The 23,241-nt window shown below is 40.8% G+C and overlaps 1 protein-coding gene across 1 annotated transcript in view; it reads right to left on the bottom strand.

Annotated features, from left to right (window-relative positions):
- Positions 1–14,281, bottom strand: part of LOC113141137 (potassium voltage-gated channel subfamily C member 1-like) — an 80,420-nt gene extending 66,139 nt beyond the window's left edge. The window contains exon 1 of the mRNA XM_026325373.1: positions 13,721–14,281. Coding sequence (XP_026181158.1) covers positions 13,721–14,263 — 543 coding nt within the window. The 5' untranslated portion in view covers positions 14,264–14,281. The remainder of the gene's footprint in view (positions 1–13,720) is intronic.
- Positions 14,282–23,241: the final 8,960 nt, after the last annotated feature.

Here is a 23,241-nt window from a genome sequence, read left to right as displayed (position 1 = left end):
CTACTCTAGATGGCATAGCCCTGGCCTCCAGCACTACTGTAAAAAACCTTGGAGTTATTTTTGACCAGGACATGTCCTTTAACTCACACATAAAACACATTTCTAGAACTGCATTCTTTCACCTGCGCAACATTTCCAAAATTAGGAACATCCTGTCTCAAAATGATGCAGAAAAACTAGTCCATGCGTTTGTTTCCTCAAGGCTAGATTACTGTAACTCAATACTATCTGGATGTCCTAATATCTTAATAAAAAGCCTCCAATTAATCCAGAATGCCGCAGCCAGAGTCCTGACAGGAACTAGCAAGAGAGATCATATTTCTCCTATATTGGCTTCTCTTCATTGGCTCCCTGTAAAATACAGAATAGAATTTAAAATCCTTCTTCTCACATACAAATCCCTTCATAATCAAGCTCCTTCATACCTTAAAGACCTCATAGTACCATATTATCCCAATAGACCACTTCGCTCTCAGAGTGCAGGCCTACTTGTGGTTCCCAGAGTTCTCAAAAGCAGAATGGGAGGCAGAGCCTTTAGCTATCAAGCTCCTCTCCTGTGGAACCAGCTCTCAGCCTGGGTTCAGGAGGCAGACACTCTCTGTACTTTTAAGGCTAGACTTAAAACCTTCCTCTTTGACAAAGCATATAGTTAGGGCTGGCTTCAGGCAACCCTGAACGATCCCTTAGTTAGTTATGCTGCTATAGGCCTAGACTGCCCGAGGACCATCGGTGCACTGAGCTTCCCTTGAATGTTACTAACCTTGTGCTCTCTCTCTCCCCTAGTTTGTGCTCTCTCCCTCCCTGTCTCTCTCTCTCTCTCTGTACCTTCTGCAAGTGTCCCTGGTCCTGGAGCTGTTTATCGCTGATGTGCAGTTACTGGCCCCACCAACTTGCAGTGTCTATTTGTTGTTTATTGTTGCTGTTCTTTTCTCTCTGCTCTATCCACTCACCCCAACCGGTCGAGGCAGATGGCCGCCCAAACTGAGCCCGGTTCTGCTGGAGGTTTTTTTCTTCCGTTAAAGGGAGTTTTTTCCTCTCCACTGTCGCCAAGTGCTTGCTCATAAGGGAATTGTTGGGTTTTTAGTTTTAGTTTTTGTAAAGTGCCTTGAGATGATTTGTAATGTGATTTGGCGCTATACAAATAAAATTGAATTGAATTGAATTGAATTGAATCATTATGCACTTTAGTTGTATTTGGTTTCATAAGACATGTTGGATGCCTGCACCTGCTTTAAAAAGTGTGTAAAACTTTTAAAGTCAAAGTCTGATCTCACTGTAGCTTTGATAGTAATTTGTCATGTTGGCAAGCTGTATGGAGTGATTCTCGTACATGCAGGATTTGTCCTGTGTCTCTTTGCATTATCTCATTATTTATTTCAAATATAAGATGGTGTTTGCTTAATAGCTGAATTACAGAATAAGACTCCCATGCAAAACTCCTGCCTTCCTATGAAAAGAGCGTGACGAGAGTCATTCCTTCTCAGATGTCACCCAGCTTAACATCTGCGCAAGACTTTGCAGAACTAGGACAATGTGTTTGCTACTGGAGTGAAAAATTCATGGACATGAGATATGATCTGCAACAAAACCTAATGAGAGGGGGTATCTGAAAACAAACAGCTGAGACCAATTAAGACCTGGAAAAAGAATTGGACATAAAACATACTATTGAAGTTCCAAAAACCTCCCTGTAAGATCAGTTCAGCTTTACTGCATGTTTTGTACAGGGTAACGTGGCATCGTCCTACCATTGCCCTGATGAGACTAAAATGGATTGCATAGATTTGCAGTACTATTATTATCAGTACTATTATACTATCACAGTATACACGACTATTCTACTATCACAGTCTTCATTATTTACTCAATTCACTATTAAACCATAATGGGTTAATTGACAACATTTAAGGAACTCAGAGCATCTATTACAATGCTGCATGTCCCTGAAGTGGATCATAGCATTTCCTCTCCCTGTCATGAGCAGCCTCAAAGCAAGTGACAGTGAGTAAAGTTAATCACAGCACTGCACAATCTGACTGACTGTGCCTGCTGTCAATAACACCTGTAGCATGACAGATAAGGGCATGTGCAGAGTATGGCTTATGACTTGCTTTCATGTGTTATTTTGTGGACCCATGTGTAATTATAATACAGGGACTTGGTGGAGCAGCTCCTCAACTCAGGACACTATCTTGTCAAAAAAAGCAGCTACAAAAAAAATGAATACATTTTTCATAGCTGCACAAACAGATGGAAATAATCTGGAAAGGAATGCTGGAAAAGAAGTTAGAAAACACAAGCAATGACAAAACAATTTACAAATTTCCATCCGAACATTCATGTTCTGTCACGGGGGCAGTGGTCTAAGCAGAGATGCCCAGACTTCCTTCTCCCCAGACACAGTTGTGTATTGACAAATTCGTTGGGAACTTAGTATAAGTATAAAACTGAATATAATGCTCTTTTACCAGTGAAGAATAAAGAAAGAAAGAAAGAAAGAAAGAAAGAAAGAAAGAAAGAAAGAAAGAAAGAAAGAAAGAAAGAAAGAAAGAAAGAAAGAAAGAAAGAAATATCAAACACCATGGTGACCAAACTAGCACAACAGCATGTGAGTGGATGTTGACAGTTTCTTGACATAGTAGGTTGATGACAGTGCTGAAACATTTCTTCCTGCTACTTTCAAGAACCTCATTTAATTTCCAAATGATTTCAAATGTGGAGTGAAACTGCCATCAGTGCACTATTTCAGCACCTTTGACTGCTGGACAATGTATGCTTCAGCATCAGCTTCACCATCATATTGCAACATAATTTGCAACAATTGCAAGTGCTCCCAAATTAAAATTGAATTCAGTACTTCTTTACTTCCATCTATGCTTCTACTTCAGTGTCACTACTTGGTGCCAGCGACCCACATTAGCCACTTCAGCACAGAGGCAAAAAGAGCACATGTAAAGCATTACATTCTCCATAGGACAGCTCTGTTGGCTGAAACCTACACCCTGCATCAGCTCTCCCAACAGTGGACAGCTGAGTGGCTCAGCACACTGGCAGAATTCATGCACTTAAACATCAGTCATTCATCCAGGATCCTTCAACACACCAAACTCCACTACATAAAACAAAGCACACTTAGCAGGCATTTTTAAAACCTTCAACTGCAGCTCAACCAATAAAGACTTCTAGGGCTGATTTTGATATTTGCACCTGGTAAATTGTTATAGACGCTGATATTCATTTTTGAACAGAACACAGAGTTTTAAAACAGATTCCTTATGTGTGAGAAATATGTTATTATTATTGTTCTTGATAAACAGTGGCTTCCCTTTAAGCATTGGGTTAAATTCTATCTAGAAATACTGTACAATGCTGGTTACAGGATTTATGCACTACACTATTTATGTTTTATTAAAATACCATCTGTCATGTCACTGTTATCTTTAATGATGTAATAAGCTGCTGGAATGACAGTTACACACAAAGAATGGGTAAGTATTCCTATGGAATGTGCCCCCAAAGACTGGTATCAGGCCATGCCATTATCAATTTTCAGTGTCCACAAGACCTACTAGTATAGTAAGAAGACAGCTTAACCCTCTGAGTTCTAAGGGTGTTTTGGGGCTCTGGACAAGTTTTGACATACCCATTTGTGCTTTTTTCAGTTGCTTTTAAACATATTAATGGCTAAAGTCTGATAACACTGTAATCAGCACAAACTGGGCTACAATAATATGTAAGCAGCATGTTTATACATGATTGTGTTTTTGAGAAAACAGCGTTTATGCATGTTTATTCGGTCGAGGGCCCTTTGCTAAGGGTCTTTGTACAGCTGGAGCAGGAGCTTGGTTCGCATTGCCTGCAGTAAGTCAGACCTCTTCCCAATGCATGGGACTCCGGCAGGGTTGCCCTTTGTCACCAGTTCTGTTCATTATTTTTATGGAGTTTCTGTGGAGGAGGAGGAAGAGTCTAAGCATCTTGAGATCTTGTTCACGAGTGAGTGAAGGATGGAACATGAGATTGACAGACGGATCAGTGCATCGGTAGCAGCAATGAGGTCGATGTACCGGTCCTTTATGGTGAAGAAACAGCTGAGCCAAAAGCTGAAGCTCTCGATTTACCAGTGAGGAAATGAGGAAGGCGTTGAAGAGGAGGAAGAGTGGAAAGGCAGTTGGTCCTGACGACATACCTGTCGATGTATGGAAGTGTTTAGGAGAGGTGGCAGTAGAGTTTTTGACTGGGCTACTTAACAAGATCTTGGAGAGTGAGAGGATGTCTGAGGAATGGAGGAGAAGTGTACTGTGCCCATCTTTAAGAACAAGGGAGACGTGCAGAGTTGTGGAAACTACAGAGGAATAAAGCTGATGAGTCACACAATAAAGTTATGGGAAGGTGTAGTGGAGGCTATGCTGAGGTCAGAAGTGAGCATTTCTGAGCAGCAGTATGGTTTCATGCCAAGAAAGAGTACCACAGATGCAATATTTGCTTTAAGAATGCTGATGGAGAAGTACAGAGAAGGCCAGAAGGAACTGCATTGTGTCTTTGTAGATTTGGAAAAAGCGTATGAGAGAGGAGGTGCCGAGAGAGGAGGTGTGGTTTTGTATGAGGAAGTCTGGAGTGGCAGAGAAGTATGTTCGAGCGGTGCAGGACATGTATGAGAGCTGTGGTGAGGTGTGCTGTAGGTGTGACAGAGGAGTTCAAGGAAAGGTGAGGTTAGACAGGAATCTCCGTGGACCATGATGTTTGCAGATGATATTGTCATATGTAGTGAGAGCAGGGAGCAGGTGGAGGAAAATCTAGAGAAGTGGAGGTTTTCTCTGGAAAGGAGAGGTATGAGGCTTAGCCGCAGTAAAACAGAGTACATGTGTGTAAATGAGAGGGACTCAAGTAGAACGGTGAGGTTACAGGGAGTAGAGGTGAAGAAGGTGGAGGATTTTAAGTACCTAGGGTCAACAGTCCAGAGCAACAGAGAGTGTGGAAAAAAAGTGAAGAGACGAGCAGGGTTGGAACGGGTGGAGGAAAGTGTCAGGTGTGATGTGTGACAAAAGAGTGTCAGCAAGAATGAAAAGAAAGGTGTACAAGACAGTGGCGAGACCAGCAATGTTGTATGGTTTAGAGACAGTGGCACTGAGAAAAAGACAGGAGGCAGAGCTGGAGGTAGCAGAGCTGAAGATGTTGAGGTTCTCTCTGGGAGTGACGAGGATGGATAGGATCAGGAATGAGTACATCAGAGGGACAGCTCATGTTAGATGTTTTGGAGAAAAAGCCAGAGAAGCCAGATTGAGATGGTTTGGACATGTTCAGAGGAGGGACAGTGAATACATTGGTAAAAGGATGCTGAGGTTAGAGCTGCCAGGAAGGAGGCCTAGAGGAAGACCAAAGAGGAGGTTCTTGGATGTAGTGAAGGAGGACATGAGGATAGTTGGTGTGGGTGAGGAGGATACAGAGGATAGGGTAAAATGGAGGCAGATGATTCGCTGTGGTGACCCCTGAAGGGAGCAGCCTAGAGGAAAAGAAAATCACAATTTTTTATCTTATGATTGATTATGATTATAATTTATCTTGTAATTTGTAATAATTACGTAATAATTCTTTCATTAATTTTTCTTCAGAGGTATAATTCGTTGATGAAGACAGATACATGGTTAAAATTATGTTAGTTGCTTGTAAACAAACCATTATGAAGAGATGGCACAAGCCAGACCCACCAACACAAGATGAATGGTTGAACATTGTGAGGGGAGTATATGTTATGAAGCAGTTAACTCATAAGATAAGAAATCAATGTTGAGAAAAATGAGAGAAATAGGCAGTATTAACATGTCAATGACAGGCTGAAGACTGAAACATGGAAATAGCACAAGAACAAATTGTAGAGAAATGCAATCGCAGCATGTTCATGAATTGATGTTTGATGTCTTTTGTTCTAGTATATTAATGTGATAAAAATTAAAAAATTTAAAAAGCAAAGAAAAAAAATACAATTTATATAGTCATGAATGTGGGTCATGAATGTGTGAAATAAAGAGGCAATGGAATATCCAAAATTTAAAGTCATTATTCTGAACTAATTTAAAATTACTCTGTAACACACCTAATGAAGGTGAAATCATTAGGTACTTACTTGAGTCACAGTTGTGAGATTGAGATATTAAGTAAAAATTATGGCCTCATAAGCCAAACAATTGACTTGTATATCACATGTATGAAACACAAAAGGGTACAGTATCAGCATGCTTTAGACAAGGTGAAAACCAAATGTTTGAGGGTGTACCCTAACCCTGCTTTAACTCCAACCATACATCCATTATCTATACCCGCTTCTGCTGGAGCCTATCCCAGCTCTCTTTGGGTGAAAGGCACACCCTGGACAGGTTACCAGTCCATCACAGGGCCACTTAGAGACAAACAACCTCACACACTCACACACATTCCTATGGGAAATTTAGAGTCACCAATCAACCTAACATACATGTTTTTGGACTGTGGGAAAAAACAGAAGTACCTGGAGAAAACCAACGCAAGCACAGGGAAAACATACAAACTCCACACAGAAATGCCCCTGCTAGGTTTCAAACCAGGAACCTTGTTGCTGTGAGGCAACAGGGCTAACCACCAAGCTACATGCTGAGGCCTGTTGTATAGGCCTGCCTATGTTTCATCTGGCAGGTGAACTGAACATGAGTCTGAACAAGAGGTGTAATTTCACGAACATCTGGGGCTGCTGTTGCTGGTTGTGGATCCATTCTGCTGGAGAGCATTAAGCACCTGCTCAGTCATGACAAATATAAGTGTGTATGAGTGTGTCTGTGTCCAGGTATGTATATACGACTGCGTTTTGTGTTGCCTGCTGCAATTAATTCAATTCAATTCAATTCAATTTTATTTGTATAGCGCCAAATCACAATACAAATCATCTCAAGGCACTTTACAAAAACTAAAACTAGTTACTTACACATCATCAGTAGGGTAAAACTAACCTGTCTCACGACGGTTACTTGCTAACAGAAACTTTAAGCACAGCATATGGTGTTATTAGCTGCAGGGCTGTGAGAATTTGGCTTAGCACACATCACAGTGGCTGTGCTGAGAGAAACTTCTTCAGATTTCCTTATATAGAACAGGCAAAAAAGTGACAAGAGCAAGTATCTTGATTGATATCATTTCAATCTATTCTGGTTATGCATTTTTATGACATTATATATTCACAAAATTTCACAGAGGTGTACACAGTCCTGGGAACCCAGAGAAACCTGCTCAGATGATCTTTCCATTTCCTTCTTTTGACCATATAGAGGCTATTTTAATTATTGGTTACTTTGTGCTTTTGGCACACAGTAACAAAGGAGCTTTTGGTAGTTCAGTAAAAAGTATTGTTTAGTGGATAATGGGTAGGTGTGAGAAGCTTCAGCCTATTGCCCTTTTGGACAGTCTTTAAGTTGAATGGCTCTTGATTGATTGATTGATTGATTGATTGATTGATTGATTGATTGATTGATTGATTGGTTCCATTTTGTACTGTAAATGTCTGAATAAACTATTCAAATTATCATCAACATGATCTTTCCTGTACCTTGTCAACATAACTTTAGTTGCCTAAACAATGAAGGACCATTCAAGTGATATTTTACAGTCATCCTTCTGTCTTACAAGTTACATTACAGCGATTCCACAATTAAAGTGAGTGTTGTAGTAAGTATAGTAAGTAGGTGGTAGTGGTAAGTGGTTCCAGATTTCAGCACTCTTATCTAACACACAGAGACCTGCTTCACATAGCTAATGCATCATAATGAAACACTCATCTGATGTGTTAAAAGAGTGATCTGTGAATCATTGATATTGGTGCATTCACATGCTCTGATGACAAAACATCTCCATTCAGCTACAACATAACATTGTGTCCAGAAGCTGTGAGGTGAGGAAACCCAACAGAGAATACAGATACCAGACATGACTGACATAAACACTCTTCTCATTTTGCACTCAGAGCAAAATATCTCTCTGTTACTGGCACCTAACAGCTTCACTTCGAACATGGACTCTTAACTGGACATCTATATCAGACAAAAACTATAAAACTACACTTACCCACATGTGGTCATCTAGAATTCTTCCCCTGAAATAAAGACGCAGCATACCACTACGTTTGATTGTACATCTGCTGTTTTTGGAATGAAAATGCACTCTGCACTACATAATCCCCACTGGTGTCCACAAATTTTGACTCAATACACTGTAAAGCAGCTCCACATACACCACAGCACTGAATAACAGTTGCCCTGTTACAACCTGTTTGAGGAATGCTGTGTGTGTGTGTGTGTGTGTGTGTACTTGTATTGCTATCTTTGTGAGTACCATTTTTAGCATATTTCTATCAAAGTGAGGACATTTTCCTGGTGTTCACTTTTTTCAGACTCCTGTTTGAGGGTTAATATTTGGTTTTAGGGTTAGGATTAGGTTTAGGTTACGGTCAGGGTGAGGCATTTAGTTGTGATGGTTAGGGTTAGAGTCTGGGTAAAACATTATGTCTATGGGTGTCCTCACAAAGATAGCTATGCAAGTATGTGTGTGTGGTGTGTGTCAGTGGGAGAGGATAGCACAGATCATCCCATAAGTTAACTGTCCTACTCTTTCTGTGCCCGTTGCCTCTAGAACTAGCAAGAGAGATCATATTTCTCCTATATTCTCCTGTTCATTGGCTCTCTGTAAAATACAAAATAGAATTTAAAATCCTTCTTCTCACATACAAATCCCTCTGTACTTTTAAGGCTAGACAGAGTCTAACACCTTCCTCTTTGACAAAGCGTATAGTTAGGGCTGGCTTCAGGTAACCCTGAACCATCCCTTAGTTATGCTGCTTGGTGGGTCTTCAGTACTTTTAGATTACCATTTCACCTGCATACAATGTAAAATACATTTAGCTGTTTTAACTGTTCCTGCATTACTTTCAAATATTTTAGATGTTCATGAAATACTCTTGACCTGTCCAGGGTGTACCCCTGCCTTTCACCCAAAGAGAGCTGGGATAGGCTCCACCAGATAGATTCCTGTGACCCTGGTTAAGGGGGTCACATGAATAAGATGATGGATGGATAGATGAACTACTTTTATGTAGGCTATATGTGTCCACTTCCTTTTTCCCCCCAGCTGCTTCCATTTGGGGTCGCTACAGTCGATCAGTTTGTCCACATACTTGATTTGGCACAAGCTTTATGCCAGATGTTCTTCCTGACATAACCTCAGGGGCTGAGGCTAGCGGCCCCTGGTTTGGTCTCCCAAATCAGTGTCCTATCCAAGTACTAACCAGGCACAACTCTGCCTAGCTTCTGAGATCAGACGCTATCAGGAAACTGTGCTCGGGTGCTGCCGGTATGTTTCCATTTACATATCGATCAGTAATTAGCATCTTGCATTAACAAAGTTATTCTGTTTAGTTCAGTTTACAAATTGTTTACAAGAACCTATGTTTTCCAGAGTCACTGCACTACACCTTCTTTAGAGGAGCTTTAACAATGTAAACACAATATTTACATACTATTACCAAAATCTGTAATAGCTAATGTCAGCAAACAGTTGCCTCTTTATAGGGCAAAGCCAAAACAATGAGCTAAAAAATGCTAAAACACTCTCAGAGGGAAATGGCAGATGGTCATTTTCTCTGGGTTTGTCACTACCAATGACAACTTTACCATCATGCATAATAATGTAATCATTTATTGACATAAAATATTGATTAGTACAGCTTTAAATAATCATACTTTCTGTACTTTTGGCAGCTTTTCATCAGCTTCAATATTCCGTATAGTATCGTATAGTACTGGAAATGTATTTTATCCAGTCATGTTTATCCAATTAAAGCAACTAACCCTAACTCTAACGCAAGAGCACTAATATGAGTGTATTTTCAGCATTATAGTGTGGCTGCTGTTAGACTGCAATGTCAAAAGCAGGACATCAATTATTATACTCCAGCATGACATTACAATGTAAAAATTATGAACCCAAAAAACTCACATTGGCAACCAAGCCAAGACAAATAGATCATCTGAAATTGACAGTGCCACAATGATTGTGGCACTGTGCATGTTGCATTACAGTAAGTGTGTCTAAATGTACAGCAAATGTGTGTGCGTGTGTGTGCGTGCGTGCGTGCGTGTGTGCGTGCGTGCGTGCGTGCGTGTGCGTGTGTGTTTGCCATTGTGTCAGTATTTGTTTCTTTCTCTCTATTGGGGGACTGGGAATTGCCATCTTGCCTGGGTGTGTGAAAAAAGGAGGGAGACAGAGATTGAGAAAGAAGGAGGAATGTATCCGTGGGAAGGTTTTGCTTACAAAGGCACACCATTTAGCTGAGATGTCCATCTGAACGAAGCGAGCTGAGATGTATGACCCGATCAATAAATGGATACGAGCATCCCAGCTTGCCGAGCTCAGCATGAAAAAAAATGGGGCAGTGGAAACAAAATCGAGGGTGTGCAGAAAGTGACCCTGCATCCTGTTCTCCTACTGCTTCTTACTTTAAATTCATTGCCCTACACTGCCCCCACAAACCAAAAACACCTCATGTTCTGTCAAACCCCCCACCCTATGTCTCTCTCCCTCCTTCTCTGCAGCAGGCTAGAGCACAGTCAGCTACTACAGGGACTGCAGTGTTACGCTATAGCACAAGCAGACAGCTGAGAGAAGGGAGGAGGGAGTAGGGGTGGAAGAGATGGATGCGCGGTGGAGGGACTGGGGGGGGGCAAAATGGCGATAATAAGCAATCCAGCACTCAGCTCTGAAATCATAGTAATAAAGCAGCACAAGCTGTCAGTGGCGATGACAAGGAAAAAATGATTGGAGATTGGAGTGTACAGACTGGGCAGGAGAAAAAAGAAACCCTGTTACCTTTGAAAGGCTATCATATGACGTAATGGACAGATGCATAGAGTGAATGAGCGACCCAGTCCATTCTTCTTCAAATGTCCAGCAATTCCTTCTCTTCCTCCTCAGACATCGGCAGGAGGTTCCCCATCAAGCCATGGCTGAGCCAGTACTGCCTCACCTCAGCCTCCCTGAGCGCCACTGCTGCTGTTGACACTGCTCTGCTTCCCATCCACCTCTTCCAACCTAACTTTATGTCACTGAGTTGGCACGAAATCTATTGACTGCAACACTTTCAAAGTCACCTCAGCTGTCATACTGATGCTGCCCCAATAGCATGACACCTCCCTGGCATGAAATTAGATTTTTTTTTACTTTACTGTCACCCCTCCTTTGGTTTTTCGATTGATTGTTTGGCCGACATTTCATTTTGTGACCTGTTCAATTTTATGCATGAAAAAGCTATGGGAGGCAAGAATATTTTGGCCAAAAACATCCACCATTACAAGTTAATCATAAGGTGCAGTTGCAACAAAGAATAATGCCTGTCCTCCAAAACACCACTGAGTCACACTCATCTGACATAAATCAGAAGGCTCAAACTTAATGTGTGCATCAACCCCTGTGATGAGCTGACATGTCTCAGGACCTCCACTGGCAGCTACTGGCATCCCCAACTGCACGTTTGTGACTCTTCTTGTACATGACAAGTACACGTGTAAAACTGCAGTCAAGCATTTAGCCTGCAATCTTTGTTCATTAATATGAGACAGTGATTCTCACTCAGGACTAATATTAATGGAAAGACAATGAAATAGAGAGATATATATGAACCCTGTCGGCTTCCCTGAGAGCCTCTGCAATGTCAAGTAACGTAAAACAGTGTTTTCTTCATAGACTCAGAAATGTTTACATGTATTTGTTGGACCTTAATTCCGGTTTCATGTGCATTTGATGGATAAGAGGATGTGTGGTTACAAATTTTGGGCTATATGCAGATGTTCTTGTAGATTTCTGATATAAGCTGGAATAACGTTTCTCTGAAGGTGCAAGCAGATCGTTCACATAGTGATAGTTTTATTGAGAAAGATTCTACTAAACATAATATCAGTAGTAACAGATATTTATTTCATTTTTTTCCCCATTAAACATCTTCTATATTGTCGCAGGTCACATGGGGTTTAGTGACCCTCTGAAGACAAATGACACGTCAGTGTGCCTGTATGTGTCTGTGCAGCTACAGTATGTATCTCATTATATGTGCAGTTTTGCATATGCATACATTTACCTGTGTATTCATGCCTCTCTATACTACATGTTAACACATGTTCTGTGAGTGATATGTGCGTCTCCATCTCAAGTCATGGAGAGTAAGTGAGTCAATGTGCTGTTTCTGTGAGTAAAGCACAGGCTACAGAAAATACACCTCGACACAGAATGATCCAGTTTAGCACTGGCCTCTGGCTCTGCATATGACCATAGACTTTTTAGAGACAGTTAAAGGCAGAGGGAGGCAGTTAGTAGTAGATGACTGATCATGCAGGAAGATGGTAGAGAAGAAAGTGAGGAGGAAAAATGGAAAAGAATGAGTTGAAAAAGTAGAAGGACACAGTATCACTAATTGGGAATAATAAGGGGCCCCAAAAAATTCGTCTTTTTCTCTCTTTATGAACACACAATCATAAACTCAAGCTGATGGTTCCCAATCAACACCATCTAATATTAGCTTTGTACCATTCTCTTTGGACCAGATTCAGCTAATTATTATGAAGGGAAGGGACTCCAGTGGAAAGATGTTATCCAAGACATTCCTCATATTGCAAGCTAGATATACAGTGTTTGTGCTGACAGAACAGTTCCCTCTTCTTTGTTCAGTCGTAGGATTTCTGTGGAATTTCTGTGCTGTAAAGCACTGCAGAGTATTTAGTGCAAAATTCAAGCCAGCAGCACATTAGAAAAAATATGCACAAGGTAACAATGGTCTTCTGATTCACGGATGTTGTGTTCCAGTTTAATATTGGAAAGCTGTGTGTTTACCGGTAGGCTAAAAAACATAGGAACTAATACCAACATTTCCTGATGGTTGCAGTGTTGTTATTTTTTTTAGCACAACAGCATTTGCTCCATCATTTACCCAACCAATACGTATACAGTGTATAAACTACATAATCATATGTATTTGCTATCACACACTCACACAATTAACACATTCATGTGCATATATGCAGATGTTCACCTCCACAATACACAAAAACCAACATTTTGGATGAACTGTGGGATGACTGCAGGATTTTACTTCTGTTCTATCAGTGGTTTATGAGATAAGAGAGAAGCCAAACGAATAAATTGTACCCTCTGGATTCAGTGTGGACTGACAGAGGGTCCTGAATGAGAGCTGAATAGAATAGAACCGTGTTAAAACTGTTCAGTATTTTGTTGCACAAATAATGTAGCACATATAGACAGTAGAGTGAGAGGCAGAAAAAAGAGTGGAGGGAGAAGGATGTTGTTGGAAAATAGGCTGTCATCAAACTGCCACAGTGGGAGAGACTCAAGAAAAAAAACAGTGGCAGAGAAGAAGAGTAAAATAATCTGCTAAATGTAAAGTGTAAGAAAGACTAAGAAACATACTGGCGCATATGCGTCAGTTAAACTCTACTTTCTTTTTCCTGAAAAAGCACTGCAGTGAACATCATCTGCTTGTAAAGAAGTAAGAGGAGTACCTTCACGCTCAACAATGCGCAATGGGCACAACAGTGTCCAAGGTGGACCCGTTAGCGCGTAGAAAGCACTGAGAAAGACTTAGATATTGAGATTGTAGAAAAGGATTCATTCTCTAGAATGCACCTGTTCGCCAACTTACCCGAGCGTATTTGGAGGAGTAGGGGTCCTCGAACAGCGCCCACATCCTGGGCTGCCACACCTCCCACCACGTCGCCCTGCGGCCGTCCTCCTGCATGCACAGCCGCTTCAGGTCGCCGTCCGCCCCACCAGTGAGCGCCGGGTCATCCTCGGGTGCGTCGGGCTCAGGGGTCTCGAAGCTGTCCAGTGCCTCCTCGGCGTCGCGGTGCTGTCGGTAGTTCATCCAGCAGCACGCCTCCACGTCCGTCTCATCGATGCCCCAGAAGGCGAGCTCCTCCTCGAAGAGCGGTCCGCACACATCGTTGGGGCAGTGGAGCTTGCCGGTGCGGTAGTAGTTGAGGATGAAGGCGAAGGTGGCCGGGTGGCGGTCAAAGAAGAACTCGTCAGACTTGGGGTCGTAATCGAAGTTACTGTAGGCGTCGGGCTCGGTCAGCCAAGACAAGCGCGTCCCTGGCAGAGTCTTCAGGGTGCTCCGGTAGGTCTCGTGTCGGATCCCGCCACAGTTGATGACTATCTTCTCGCTATCTGACGCCGAGCAAGTCATGGCTGCGCTGGAGCATGCTTTGGACTGTGCGCCCGACTGCTGCTGCTGCTGTTGTGCCTACTGCCCTTCCCCATCCACCGCCGGTCCCCGCTCTGTAGGCTACTGTTATACGGTGCCGGCAAGGAGTCACAGGGCCAACTGAGAGGAGGAGAGACGAGGAGAGAGAAGGAGGGGTCTGCTTATGTGTGTGATACAGAAGCCAAGGGAGAGGGTCTGTGTGCGCATCACAGAGAGGGAGAGTATGGGATGCGGATTTTATGAATCAATACATTTTCTTGCTGAATGACTGTCTGACTGAGTGACTGAATTCACTTGATCATTTGACATTTTTAAGGTCTAAAACTGCCTTTTCTGCTAAGCAAATCTATTTCAATTCCGTTTTTTTCTGGAACCTTTGAATGTGCTGCATCTTTGGATTGAACTGCTAAGATTTATTGAACAGAGAAGCACAGAGAGATAGAAAGTTTTTTTAAATGCAGAGATAACAGCATAGAGCATGGCCAAAAGTGTGGACCCTTGGACATCACACGTCATTGCAGAATCTAACCATGAGCAACAGTCGACTCCTTGGTTTTCAGTCTTTCCACCAACTGGCTGCAGAGACCACAAAGTCAAGTCTTGAAGAAGCTGTATCTGTGAATTAATTCCTGTACGATCTTTCCATGAAGAGTTAGCAGGATGCCAGCGTAATGAGGCAGAAAAGACATTTAGAGGTATCACTGAGTGGTCAGGTGTGTGGAGATGTAAAAATGGGCTGTGTTTTTCCAGCTTACTTTATTCATTCTTAACCATCTCCATCATTTTATGTGTCAAAACCATTAATTCCTTAGAGGAATAAGGTCTGTCTACAGTCGTGTATCAAAAGTCTGTGTTTTTACCATTTCATCTTATAAACTCTCACACCTAATGCCAGATTCATGAGCTTCTTAGCATGAGAACTATAGCCTGTGAGCAGCAGACAAGATCTTCACATACTGATAGCCAGCCATGCCAGCCTGATGATGTTGGCCTTCTTTGACTAGTTAGAAGGATGAGCGCTATAGAAAATGCCTGTTGCGTGGCTGCTCAATAACTGTGGGTCACAGGAGCCTCTGGCAGCACATCCCCCCACTAGAATATGTTCTGGAAAATATTCTGAAAAAGTTGCACACTGTTAGCTTTAAGTAAACAGTCAGACCTTTAAGTTTGTTGCCTTTGATGAATTATGATAGTAAGTTCAAGGCGGTTTGACAATGTACGCATAAATTTAGCTGCTGAATGAGGCAGTTTTCCTAAGTTCAAATTTTACCTGAATTAAACACGTTATAAGTGGAGACTGTCCTTGTAAGACGAAGGACCACATCAGTCCTCCAAGCAAGGACCCTAAAATGACATACAGTACATTTGCAGTTAAAACACAGCACTTCTGAGTGGCTGCAGTAATTATGACAGCAGCAAAGTGGGTTACTTTTACAGAGTGAAGGAGATTATGAAGACGTGGTTGAATGGGTCAATAAAACACCTATCCTTTCAGTTGGCAGGAGATACTTGCCTCTATGATCATTTCTAAAAGTGTTTTACACTTGTGTGTATTACACTTCCTTTAGGTGTCTTAAGCTTAAGAGGGTGGGTGAGATGGTTTTATGATTACCTTTATGTTAAGATGCTTTTGGGACTTTGACAGCAGGATTCTATAACTAACTTATATGTAACATATGTTACTAACTATAACAGAAAATGAATGAATACATTAACCAGAGTTAAGGCATATTAACAAACTGTTTCAACAAGTTAAATTATTAATGTGATCACATGTGCAGAGTTTTTCAGTGGTGCAGGTGATATAAACATCCATCACATATGTCATTGAGTAAACTAGATGTAAAAGAGCTCCAAAGAAATAAAATCCTAATGCCAGCACCTCAGCACTGTATTTAAGTTTTGCTGTAGTGTCCTGCATGAAAATGAGTTTCTTTACTGAAAGCTCTTATCTGTTCTCTCTCTCTCTCTCTCCACTGCATTGCCCCTTTCCTCCATACTGTCTTTCAATCTACTAAAGCACTTGGCTCAATTAGAGCAGAGCAGGAGGAATATGATAGAGTGCTTCACGCCCACTGCCCATTCTCTCTCTTTCCTTTTCCACGATAGTCCCTCTACCAGCAGCAAGAGACAGCGAGAGAGAGAGGAGGCTAGAAACAGAACAAGTATTTGCTGAGCTCCACAAAATGGGGAGAAAAGACTGCAGACCATCATATCATTAGTGCTCTCCCATTTTCTCTCTCCCTCTCTCACACAGTGTTCTCTCCATTTCTCCACTTCTCCTTATTATCTCCTGCTTGTCCTCCCTCCCTCCCTCTCTCTCTAGTGCAGAGAGAAGGTGCTGTGGCAGTCTGTTGAGAAGAGTCTGCAGCAATGTGCTCTGCTGTATGGAGTCTACTCCAACATCACAGGAACATACGCACACACACACGCACACACACACACACAATGTACTGTAAGGTGCTATGGCCACAGTCCACCCACGTGCATGAATTTATGCATGGTCTTCCACAGCAGCCTGGCCTGTTTATTAGACTCATGGTTTTTATCAGTACATGATGTAGTAAGGGAGCAAATCTAGAGTCTCATTCAGATGGGATTAACACTGGAATGGGTATGGGGTTGCGAAATGAAATCTTCACTGTCCTTGGTATTTTAGCAGCTAGCATTTTAACCATAGAGAAATGACAGGGCCCTGTGATGGACTGGTGACCTGTCCAGGGTGTACCCCTGCCTTTCACCCAAAGAGAGCTGGGATTTGCTCCAGCAGATCCCTATGACCCTGGTTAGGAATAAGTGGGTATATCCTATTCTATATGGATATATTGTGCATTGCAGGATTTTCTTGTGACCCCTGATTTCCTCAGAGATTAATGCTGAAGAAAGCTTTGAAGAAATTCGTAGAGTCTGTACAGCTTACACGCCATCTTCAATGTTGCTGTTACCAGATTTTATCTCAACATCAACAATATTGTTGCATGCTTAAGTGTTGCCACAGATTCTGTTTACATTGTGGAAAAACTAAGAGATAGAAGAGATTTTATGCCACAGCTGGTTAGGCCCTAGTCTGCCCTCTAGTGGATATACTTTGCAATCCTCTAGATGAACACAAAGTATGCAAGCAGGTACATGAACAATGACCCCAGTGTTCCAGCTGTTGTCTATGCAAACATGTTGGTAAAAAGCAACTACATCAGCAGCTTAAACGTGTGGAGGTGAGTGTAGTCCATAGTTATGTAGCATGTCTGATGGAGAATGAAGTTTGCTTGCACTAACTCATCAGCTATTCATTTTTCTTTTTATTAACTGCATCCTTTGTTTTCTGAGCTTAATCAAGCATTTTAGTCATTTATTTGGCATGACTAGGAGCTTCTCCTGACTAACTCTGAACTATCTCTGTTTTCTCTTTTGTTGCGTTATTGCAACACAAGTCACAAGTGGACAGAGGCGATTCATAGAGTACACACATTGTTACTGTTTGCAATAAGCTCATGCTTTAAGTTTTGGCTTTTTGACATTCAATACTTTTGAAGGAGTACACAGTTAGTTCAGTGACCTTTAGGGAACAACTAGACAAACAAAACTAACGGTCAGGCTTTCTTAGTTGCCAAGACACACACGAATATACTTCAAGAATACATATTTATAGTACATCTATTCATTTATACACACATTGAATTGCATGCTGAATGTTTTTACTTTTGCTGCAGTCAGAGCAGTCTATAATTTATGTCTAATACACGCTATCTCCTTTCCCTCACTCCCTTCACTCTGTCTTTCTGTCTTCTCTCACGTCCTGCTCTTCCTCTGTCTCTCATTTACTTCTCCCGCTCCCTCCTGACGGTGCACAAGCTCACATACAAAGATCAACTGAAATCTCTGGTCCTCACTCTTGCTCTCACTCTCCTATTATTTATCATCTTCTTTCCTACTGCAATAGATTTAGCAGAAAAACAAAAAAGAAGAATGAAGAAATTAATAAAATGACATCTGTGTGTACGTGTGTGTGTGCAAAGGGAGAAGAATAAAAAAGTGATATAGATGACATAAACTCACAATAATAATATATAAAGAATAAAAATGTGTCAAAATTAAATTGATTTAGATTACATTCAAAGATATTGAATAAAAAACTCATTGTTTACTTTTAGGGTTTCTCAGGCACTTATTAATGTCAGTACAAAGCAACATATCTATACATTATTGAATTCAATTCAATTCAATTCAATTTTATTTGTATAGCGCCAAGTATACAAATCATCTCAAGGCACTTTACAAAAACTAAAACTAAAAACCCAACAATTCCCTTATGAGCAAGCACTTGGCGACAGTGGAGAGGAAAAACTCCCTTTAACGGAAGAAAAAACCTCCAGCAGAACCGGGTTCAGTTTGGGAGACCATCTGCCTCGACCGGTTGGGGTGAGTGGATAGAGCAGAGAGAAAAGAACAGCAACAATAAACAACAGATAGACACTGCAGGTTGGTGGGACCAGTAACTGCACATCAGCGAAATACAGCTCCAGGACCAGGGACACCTGCAGAAGGTACAGAGAGAACAGAGAGAGAGGGAGAGAGCACAAACTAGGGGAGAGAGAGAGAGCACAATAATTGAAGACATTACTTACCTAATGGTGTTTATCAGTGGACAGATGAACAATTACACTATAAAAAGTAAAAATACTGCTTTAAAAAATAAATAAACATGCAAGCACAATAATGATGATGATGATGATTGACTTTATTAATTCCAAAGGGAAATTCACGTCACAGCAAAGCTCACCACACAGTAAATAGATAAAATAAAATAATGGTTAAATAATAATAAATGATGAATAAAAAAACAGCACAATACTGTGTTTGGTACAGCCCCTCTTGTTTTAACCATCATAGTACGCACTGCACCATGTTATACCAAATGCAATTTAAATTCTACATCAAGCATCTATTATGACATTGTGTTATGATCGGGTTTGATTTCCGGTATGGCTCTTATTTTGGTTTCCAAGTTCCTGCTTGTCCTTGTTGTGCTCTAGCTAGCTTTATGTGTCTTTACCTTGATAGAATACACCTGTGTTCAGTTAGTCTTTTGTTAGAAATCTATATATACCTGTTGGTTTTCTTTGTTTGGTGCTGGATTATTGGGTAGCCTTAGCAAAGTGCTATGAGTGTTTGAGTTACATACCTGATTTGTATTAGAGCCTGCTTGAGTTTAGTTTTTCCACGTGCTGTGACAAAATAAAGAGCTGAATTATCTGCACTTGGGCCCTGCTCCTCTTCTTGCTTGAGACTGATTTCATAACACATTGATTATATAATGTAATGGCTGTCAGTAAAAATGACTTTTTATATTGTTCCTTATAACACCGGGGCAGAATTAATCTTGAGCTAAAAGAACTGTTTGATGAAGAGGATGACAATCTTGATTCATTATACTGACCAATAAATTGGACTTTATTAGGCCTCACTGGAACAGCATTTTTTTCAACCAGGGAAGTTGGGCTAATGTGGTCAACATTACCTGCAGTCCACACCATTAAAAGTATGCCAGATTATCTGTTCATAGTTCTGTTTGCAGTGTACATGTAGATGTTATCTAGAAACTCCTCCTCCACACAATACTCTACTGTTCTTTTCTATTTCTATTTCTTTTTATTTTTTCCTCATGTGCACATTGATAGCCATTGTAACACATTTAAATTCCTTCCAAAACACCTAAGAAATAAAACTTATTCTGATTCTTGTTCTGGTTTTGATTCTGATGTACAAACAACTACCACTGGATTACTAGGTTACTGAAAGAAACTTAAAAATCTGATGATTCTTAGACAGGTTCTGAATGTTATTGTTTATGTGATTACTAATCTGATTTGCTGCCCATGGTTCTATTACCAGACCAGACAAATGGGATGAGTGGAGAATCTCTGACCTTTCCTCAAGAGGTGCAGTAGTGACGGGGCTTGTTTGCTTTCAGCACCATGGACAGCATTATTTGTTTTAATCTGTTAAGATTTCTAGTAGTTCATTTCCCATCTTTGTTTCCCATAGGACCCCAGTGCTTCACTGATGAAGCATCACTTTGACACAATGATTAGAATCCATTTGAACTTTGGGGGCCACTGGTGGCGTAGTGGTAGCTTGCCCATCCTTGACGCTGGATCGACTCCCGAGACGGCCGTCCTGTATACCTGCATGTCCTCCCCTCCTCTCTACCCTGGCTTCCTGTCTATCTACACTGTCCTGTCAAAATAAAGGCAAAAACTGCCCAAATAAATAATACTAAAAAGAAAAAAAAGAATCCATTTGAACTAGCAGATATGGTTTAAATGGCAAACTTGCAATTAGTGTTGCCTCAAACTCATAATCATACTTACAGTCAAGCTGCTGGCTACTGAATAATTAGGCTGCTACACCTACTCATAAAGTCATCAACACAGTTTTAAAAAATGTCTTCAGTAATGTGTATGTCATGTTTTAGCTAGTAATTTTGCATTTTCTAAGGAAAATAAGTCTTTGGTCCAAAATATTTTAACTCGTGTGTTTACACTTTAGTCTCTAATGTGAACTTCAGAGTTTTATCTTCAAGGCAACAATAGTGTTGCTCCCTTGTTGAACAATATAAGTTACCAACTTTCTGAGAAATGCTTTATGCAACACTGGCATTAATCTGACATGAATGTCACTAACCTTGTGCTCTCCCCCTCTCTCTGTTCTCTCTCTGTACCTTCTGCAGGTGTCCCTGGTCCTGGAGCTGTATATCACTGATGTGCAGTTACTGGCCCCACCAACCTGCAGTGTCTATTTGTTGTTTATTGTTGTTGTTCTTTTCTCTCTGCTCTATCCACTCACCCCAACCGGTCGAGGCAGATGGCCGCCCAAACTGAGCCCGGTTCTGCTGGAGGTTTTTCCTCTCCACTGTCGCCAAGTGCTTGCTCCTAAGGGATTTGTTGGGTTTTTTGTTTTTGTAAAGTGCCTTGAGATGATTTGTATTGTGATTTGGCACTATACAAATAAAATTGAATTGAATTGAATTGAATAAAATTATGATCATAAATCCAAGTGAATCAAAATTAATTGATTATGGACTTTATGAGTTGAAATCTAAACTATCAGAAAGTCAATGTTAATAACTGGAGCATGTGACTGGCATCAGAGGAACAGCATTAAAATGGTTCCAGTCCTATTCTCATCCTGTCTCAAAATGACGCAGAAAAACTAGTCCATGCATTTGTTACCTCAAGGCTAGATTACTGTAACTCATTACTATCTGGATGTCCCATTATCTCCATAAAAAGCCTCCAGTTAATCCAGAATGCCGCAGCCACAGTCCTGACAGGAACTAGCAAGAGAGATCATATTTCTCCTATATTGGCTTCTCTTCATTGGCTCCCTGTAAAATACAGAATCCTTCTCCTCACATACAAATCCCTTCATGATCAAGCTCCTTCATACCTTAAAGACCTCATAGTACCATATTATCCCAATAGACCACTTCGCTCTCAGAGTGCAGGTCTACTTGTGGTTCCCAGAGTTTCCAAAACAGAATGGGAGGCAGAGCCTTTAGCTATCAAGCTGTAAAACCAGCTCCCAGTCTGGGTTCAGGAGGCAGACACTCTCTGTACTTTTAAGGCTAGACTTAAAACCTTCCTCTTTGACAAAGTGTATAGTTAGGGCTGGCTTCAGGCAACCCTGAACCATCCCTTAGTTATGCTGCTATAGGCCTAGACTGCCCGAGGACCCCACCAACCTTCAGTGTCTATTTGTTGTTTATTGTTGCTGTTCTTTTCTCTCTGATCTGTCTTGAGATGATTTGTATTGTGATTTGGCACTATACAAATAAAATTGAATTGAATTGAATTGAATTAATATGTCCTATTTTGTATGGACTTCATTGATTAATAAAAAAACATTCATAGCATCATTTTTTAAAGTATCGTCACTTTACTCTTACTCCCCAAAACATTTGGAATGCACTAAGATGAGCCTGAATGTATAAAGCTAATCAGAACACAGCTGTAACAACAAACAATAAGTCCGCATTGCCACATTATGATGTACTATAGGTCAATATGTGCATATATTTCAGTGATAATGTCTTTTTAACTTGCAGAACCTTGTACAACAAGACATCTTTCATTTTAGGGCTATAGTATGTAATTTTTTAGTAAATTTTTAAAATAAAAATATGTTTCAGACAAAGTTTGGTTTAGATCAAGAAGTTATACCATGTCTGCTGTCAGAGATGAAGCAGATGGAAAGAGAATAGGAGTTACCAGCTGGACTCTAGTTGGGATTATTATTGTTTGGCTGGTTGAAGTTTTGTATCATTCTTATTTATCATCATTTCCTAAGTTTAAAAGGTTGTATATTGATGCATTAAATTGAATTAAACTCTTGGACTTTACTTGCTATACCTGTTCTCATCTTTCACAGCACACATGCAATGTTATATTATGATTTATGTTCCTTCTCTAATCCAGTCTTTCTACTCATTCAACTGTAAAATGACTGCTAGGTCAACCATGGATGCTTGTTTCCATAGACACTCATCCAATGGCATATATAGATATAGCCTCCGTCTCGCTTTCTCTCTGTCTCTCTCTCTCTCTCTCACACACACACACACATTTTAAGTCACTGACATAGTGCTTTCATGCTCTGTAGAGCTAGTGTTAATTTTAGACACAAGTGCAGAGACAGCAAGGAGAGGAGAACATTTGCTGGTTTATTAAACAAAAAATTGAGTGGGGAGGCAATCCTAAAATCACAATCATGAAGGGATATCTGAAAACACTACACAAAACAAATGGTTCGTAAATAGAAAAGAACACCACTGAAATGTGGATGAATCCTAGAAAGGAGTGTCTGGAGATGAAGAGCAGCAGGTGGTAATAGCTGATATTATATGCAGGTACAAGTACCACAGTAACAACACTGACACATAAGAATCTGGCAATGAGTCT

This window comes from Mastacembelus armatus, chromosome 8 (genome assembly GCF_900324485.2).
Source record: "Mastacembelus armatus chromosome 8, fMasArm1.2, whole genome shotgun sequence".
Classification (NCBI taxonomy): Eukaryota; Metazoa; Chordata; class Actinopteri; order Synbranchiformes; family Mastacembelidae; genus Mastacembelus; species Mastacembelus armatus.
Note: the sequence above shows the minus strand (reverse complement) of the source record. Positions and strands in the feature narration are given on the sequence as shown.